The sequence below is a fragment of the Carassius auratus genome, chromosome 39 (assembly GCF_003368295.1).
Source record: "Carassius auratus strain Wakin chromosome 39, ASM336829v1, whole genome shotgun sequence".
Lineage (NCBI taxonomy): Eukaryota > Metazoa > Chordata > Actinopteri > Cypriniformes > Cyprinidae > Carassius > Carassius auratus.
This window is the reverse complement of record NC_039281.1, coordinates 9,952,755-9,959,112: the sequence shown is the minus strand read 5'-3', so window position 1 is coordinate 9,959,112 and position 6,358 is coordinate 9,952,755. Positions and strand designations below refer to the sequence as shown.

General features: G+C 42.5%; 1 protein-coding gene across 1 annotated transcript; it reads right to left on the bottom strand.

Moving 5' to 3' along the window:
- Positions 1 to 794: 794 nt before the first annotated feature.
- On the bottom strand, positions 795 to 5,881 carry tmem128 (transmembrane protein 128). Its single transcript, XM_026225793.1, has 4 exons — positions 5,747 to 5,881; positions 3,614 to 3,755; positions 2,495 to 2,656; positions 795 to 1,182 (listed from the first exon to the last, which is right to left on the bottom strand). Exons 1-4 carry the CDS (start codon positions 5,820 to 5,822, stop codon positions 1,083 to 1,085), a joined length of 480 nt encoding a protein of 159 aa, XP_026081578.1. The 5' UTR covers positions 5,823 to 5,881; the 3' UTR covers positions 795 to 1,082.
- Between the last annotated feature and the right edge of the window lie 477 nt (positions 5,882 to 6,358).

Sequence of the window (6,358 nt, the reverse complement as noted above, 5' to 3'; positions counted from 1 at the left end):
ACTCCTGTTTGGTAATTTTTTGGGAACTAAATACTAACGTTAGGGGAACATTCTTTTAAGGTTAATTATATATTGTAACCATAAAATAATGCTCGCAGAACGCTGCAAGGTGGTTCTATTACATGACCCAAAAATAACTTCCAGAGAACATTCTCTAATGGTTATTTTTAGGTTAATGTATGAACAAAGATATAGATTGTGGACTGATCTATTTTATATAGATTTACTGCAATAATAATGCATAACAATGTAAGAATTTATAAACATGATGAATTGGGTTAGGTTAGAATAATGTTCTTCAAACCAGAAACTAACATTTTATTTCCATAAAGAAAACTAGAAACTAACCTTTAAAGAGATTCTTAAAAAGACAGTTCTGACAAAGTTTGCTCATGATCGGACTGACTTCAGAAGTGCTCTGTAAATGTCAGCTTTCAGGCTTTAATGGAGGCTGCTTTCTAAATTGAGAACATCAGAATCACAGAAAGCATGAAGATATGAACAAACAAGCAAGAAGCCTGAGCTCAGACACTTCTCTGAAACATTATCCAGCACCTGAACACCTAACAGATCCACCAAAAACAGTGAGTTGAAAATAAAGTCAAATGAAATAGTGTTGTGCAATCATCATATCACGTCACAAAGCGCCGTGGCTTTTCTTCTGTGTGAGTAAATCTCTGTGGTTCACATTACCTGAAGCTACGTCAATGTTCTGTTCTACAATCTCAGTTCACACCTGAAACCTGAAACCTGACTCTGTTATGAGCAGCTGAACAGACAGACGGAACGCTTCATGTAATACAAACATCCTTTATTTCATCAGTTCATGCATTTGTTAGTTACAGACAAACATTAAAACAGGAGTTCAACACAAGTGCCAAGGGAACTGTTTAAAACAGTGTTTGGAAGATAAAGCAATCTGCAATCAGCAGTCTACAGGACCTCAAAGAAAACCTCTAGTTCACCTCCATCAGGCTGATGTTCAGGAAAGTATGAGCAGCTTTAGATCCGAGACTCATTGTTCATTAAAGCCAGTCCTCACGCAGAGGTCAGAGGTCGATCAGCTGCCCTCTCTCTGTGTCTCAGCCCAGCAGTGAGATCAGCATCACTACACCCATGAACTGAGTGAACAGAATCACCGGCGTGAAGAAGGACCAGACGGGCCACAGAGCGATGTTCAGACTGAAACAGAAGCATCATCATCATCATCATCCATCACCAAACACTTCACACGTGGAGAAATACAGGAATTAAGAGTCACTAAATGAATGCAAAGAAGAATTATATTTAATCATTCTCATTTATCTGCAGTGAAACAGACTATATTTAGTTCAGTAGGTGCATTAATACAGATGACTCACTGAATCAGAGATTTGACTCGATTCACTGAAAGCGAATCACAGGAGAAGTGTGTGTGTGTGTGTGTCTTTGGAGCAGAGTTTGTGTGTGTGGTCTGTTTGTGTCTGTGTCTGGAGCAGTGTGTGTGTGTGTGTGTGTGTGTGTGTGTGTATGTCTGGAGCAGTGTGTGTGTGTGTGTGTGTGTGTGTGTGTCTGGAGCAGTGTGTGTGTGTGTGTGTGTGTGTGTGTGTGTGTCTGGAGCAGTGTGTGTGTGTGTGTGTGTGTGTGTGTCTGGAGCAGTGTGTGTGTGTGGAGCAGAGTGTGTGTGTGTGTCTGGAGCAGTGTGTGTGTGTGGAGCAGAGTGTGTGTGTGTGTGTGTCTGGAGCAGTGTGTGTGTCTGGAGCAGTGTGTGTGTGTGTGTGTGTGTGTGTCTGGAGCAGTGTGTGTGTGTGTGTGTCTGGAGCAGTGAGTGTGTGTGGAGCAGAGTGTGTGTGTGTGTGTGTCTGGAGCAGTGTGTGTGTGTGTGTGTCTGGAGCAGTGTGTGTGTGTGTCTGGAGCAGTGTGTGTGTGTGTGTGTGTGTGTGTGTGTGTGTGTCTGGAGCAGTGTGTGTGTGTGTGTGTGTGTGTGTGTCTGGAGCAGTGTGTGTGTGTGTGTGTGTGTGTGTGTGTGTGTGTGTGTGTGTGTCTGGAGCAGTGTGTGTGTGTGTGTGTGTGTGTGTCTGGAGCAGTGTGTGTGTGTGTGTGTGTGTGTGTGTGTGTGTGTCTGGAGCAGTGTGTGTGTGTCTGGAGCAGTGTGTGTGTGTGTGTGTGTGTGTGTGTGTGTCTGGAGCAGTGTGTGTGTGTGTCTGGAGCAGTGTGTGTGTGTGTGTGTGTGTGTGTGTGTCTGGAGCAGTGTGTGTGTGTGTGTGTGTGTGTGTCTGGAGCAGTGTGTGTGTGTGTGTGTGTGTGTGTGTGTGTCTGGAGCAGTGTGTGTGTGTGTGTGTGTGTGTGTGTGTGTCTGGAGCAGTGTGTGTGTGTGTGTGTGTGTGTGTCTGGAGAAGTGTGTGTGTGCGTGTGTGTGTGTGTGTGTGTGTGTGTCTGGAGAAGTGTGTGTGTCTGGAGAAGTGTGTGTGTCTGGAGAAGTGTGTGTGTCTGGAGAAGTGTGTGTGCAGCACACCTGCAGGAGGCAGCGATGAAGGCGGCGGTGGTGAGGGCAGGGACGGCTGGATACTCCTGATCATACTGCTTTATTCCTCTGAACCACTCCAGATACAGCATACAGAACAACGCCAGACACACACACACAGCCAGCAGCAGCAGAGCCACACACAGCCACCAGCTGAAACACACACACACACATTTAGTTTAACTTAAACAACTCAAATTAACACCTGAAATAAAATGAATAAAACTATACTGCATTACATTTAAATGAAAGCTTAACATACAAATAAATCTCATAATTCAATTCTATATAAACCGTATCTCAGTTATAACACTGTTAGTGACGAAATCAAGAAATATTCTTAAAAACACACTTCTTCTGAACCGCTGTTTCTTCATATTTAACTTTAGAAGAATCTCTATCCCCAAACACAATTCTCACGAATGTGCTTAAGAGAAAACTTGTAACTTTAACGTTAGGATAACCCCCAGCTCAACTGAAATCCCCAAACATGTTTAATAACAGAACTCCAGCTACATATAATACACATAATCAGAACTAGAGACACACCTGAAGGTTTCCAGCTCATTTCTGTTTAAAATTCTTCTAAAAACATATTTCAGTACTTTGAAGGGGTTTTTTTATTTTTATTTTAAGAACTTCAGTTCTGAACAATCGTACAAACTTCTTAAAAGTTATCTTAAGAAATGTTATCTTTCTTAAGAAGATTTTCATGAATCCTCACCAGACGCTCTTCAGGAACTTCTACAGAGATGTGAGTTGCTGTAGAGTTTTTATTGTTTAACTGTAAAGGTGTGTGTGTGTATGTGTGTGTTTTTATAGCGTGTTGTTAGCATGTTCTCTCCTGGTAACCAGAGCTCTATAATCTTTATTGTAATCCAGGATAAGAAGAAAAGAGCATGAGAGAGAGAGAGAGAGAGAGAGAGAGAGAGAGAGAGAGAGAGAGAGAGAGAGAGAGAACAAATAACTGTAATTCAGCTAGCACAAACACACACACACACACTCAGACACACGCACACTCTCAGTCAAACCTCAGGATACAAACACACTCACAGCTCAGCATACACACACACACACACAGTGGTAGTTCTGGTCGAGGTTAGTAGTCACCTGTGAATGTCACTGTGGTTCAGAAGAACAGAGAAGAAATCCAGATAGTAGGTGAGAGCGAGAGAAGCCAGGATCCAGAAGACTGAGTGACGGTTGATCCGAGAAGATGCTTTCACATCCACAGCCTCGTCAGGAGCAGAACCTGCAGGATAACAAGATATCACCATCATCACCACCATCATCTTCATCACCATGATCATCACCACCATCATCTTCATCATCATCATCGGCATCATCACCACCACCATCATCATCTTCATCATCACCATCATCTTCATCACCACCATCATCATCATCACCACCACTATCATCGTCACCACCACCATCATTACCACCATCATCATCACCACCATCACCACCATCATCTTCATCATCATCACCACCACCATCATTACCACCATCATCTTCATCACCATCATCATCATCATCACCGGCATCATCATCACCATCATCATCATCACCACCACCATCATCATCTCCACCACCACCATCATCATCACCACTACCATCATTACCACCATCATCTTCATCACCATCATCATCATCATCACCGGCATCATCATCACCATCATCATCATCACCACCACCATCATCATCTCCACCACCACCATCATCATCACCACTACCATCATTACCACCATCATCATCATCACCGGCATCATCATCACCATCATCATCATCACCACCACCATCATCATCTCCACCACCACCATCATCATCACCACTACCATCATTACCACCATCATCTTCATCGTCATCATCGGCATCACCACCACCATCATCATCTTCATCAACACCATCATCATCATCTCCACCACCACCATCACTAGGGATGCACCGGTTGACCGGGCATAAATCGTTTTTTGGTCTTTTTTCAGCTGATTTTTCCAGTCGTGCGCCCGCATGCACAAACTACATTGTAATCATTCTCTATCATGACATTTTTGTGGAAGTATTTAGAAATCTGTGCGCAGGACACGGTCAGCCGGTCAGCACTGGAAGTGTAGAGCTACACGTCTGAGGCACAGAGAGCAGGAAGTGAACAGCAGCACAAAGAAGAGTCTTTCCTGCTCACTGAAGCTGTGCGAGTGTACTGTTCCTGTCTGTGAGGAGATGTTCAGCTCAACTTCTCATGTGATGGATGAGAAATGAAACAGAAGTAAAGTAGAACTTGCATACATGTTTGAAAAGCCAATTTTCTATTTTTTAAAGCCAAAATTTACATGGAGCAGATTCTGGGTCGTAACACTAATATGTGAAAAACATTTTGTAAGCTTTATATTCTAATCTCTGAGGTTCACATAAAGACAAAAACAAGCTCGGAGAACACGCATAAAGTGCTGCACTATAATTGCTCTAATACAGCATTCATCACCTCCAAATGTTGATTTATAATGTTACAAGTTGGGAAGCAATTTGGGCGAGGAAAGAAGATCATATGTCTATTCTCAGAATAAACTAAACACACAACAGAACCATATAAAGGCTATTCATGTGAGAACATCTAAACTAAAGGGTTTACATCGGTAATTTGATCCACTATTCCACAGAGAAAAGGAGAAAAAGACACGCCAGCCAGTTACTGACCTGCTGCAGACACTCATCTAATCTGACCACACGGAGCTCGAGCAGAGTGCAGTTCCACTTCCCACCACACACACACTCATACACGAGCGGGGGCGCTGTTGAGCTCGAGGGGACTCACCGTCCAGCGCTTACTGTCAGGTGTTTATACTGCTAACTTTACTACAAAAACAGTCTAGAAAATCTGAAGAATATTTGTTTCAGATTGCTGAGCACGATTACAGTTTATTCTTGTTTCAGTTATATGGAGGACTATGTTGAGGATGAATACTTTGGCCCATATAGACGAGCCGCGCCTGAACGAAGCTCTGTATCTGAGAACAGAGAAGAGTCTTCAGCACAGAGATGATCTCAGCAGAGATGCTGTGACAATATAGAAATATCAGCAGGAGCAAGCCTTTAGAAACCAGTTAAAGGAGCTTGAGTGTTGCACACAGTGAAAGCAGCAGCGGCGGAGAGATGAACACACACAGCTGATGAGAGTCGAGCACAGCTCAGTCAAAGACACGGGGGTTCGTGTGTGTGTGTGTGTGTGTGTGTGTTTCTCACCCTGTTCGTCCACATCTTCTTCTATGTTTGTCTTGAATCGTCGCCTCACGTTCATAAACTCACTGGGCTCCGCCATATTTACCGGGTGACGTCACATTCCAGCGACGCATGGATTGATGACTCACGACACTCGTGAAATTCGATTCACTTCTCATAATTTCTTTAAAACAGTGCTGTTTGCAGTGTTTAAGTCCTGGATTGGTTGATAGATCGCATAGACTTTCATTGAGGGGGTGAATACGTTGATAACACGATGTTGTTTCACCGTCGTACCTGGCACCATGTATAAATACACACTTGTATGTTCAATTAGATCCTAGTTTGCATTTAGATCAAAAGTACATGATAAAGACTAACAATCAAATGACTGGCAGCAATGGCTTTACAATCAACTAAAATAAACTATCACATGCTCACAACTGTAAAACAGTAGTTTTATTTTGGAAACATACTGTATAAAACAGATGAAAATAATCCCAAACTTTATGATGCAGAATATGCATGGATGTATTGTTAAAAACATGTAGTAGAACAATCCAAATACAATATTATATAAAGGTTTTTGTAAAATAATTTGGTATATAAATGGATAATTTCTGCGTCACTTGCAAG

Coding starts and splice junctions, on each gene's coding strand:
- tmem128 (XM_026225793.1), bottom strand. CDS start 5,822: ATGGCGGAGCCCAGTGAGTTTATGAACGTGAGGCGACGATTCAAGACA. Junction 3,756..5,746: donor AGAAGATGTGGACGAACAGG/GTGAGAAACACA, acceptor GTTATCCTGCAG/GTTCTGCTCCTGACGAGGCT. Junction 1,183..2,494: donor TTCATCGCTGCCTCCTGCAG/GTGTGCTGCACA, acceptor CTTCTGTTTCAG/TCTGAACATCGCTCTGTGGC.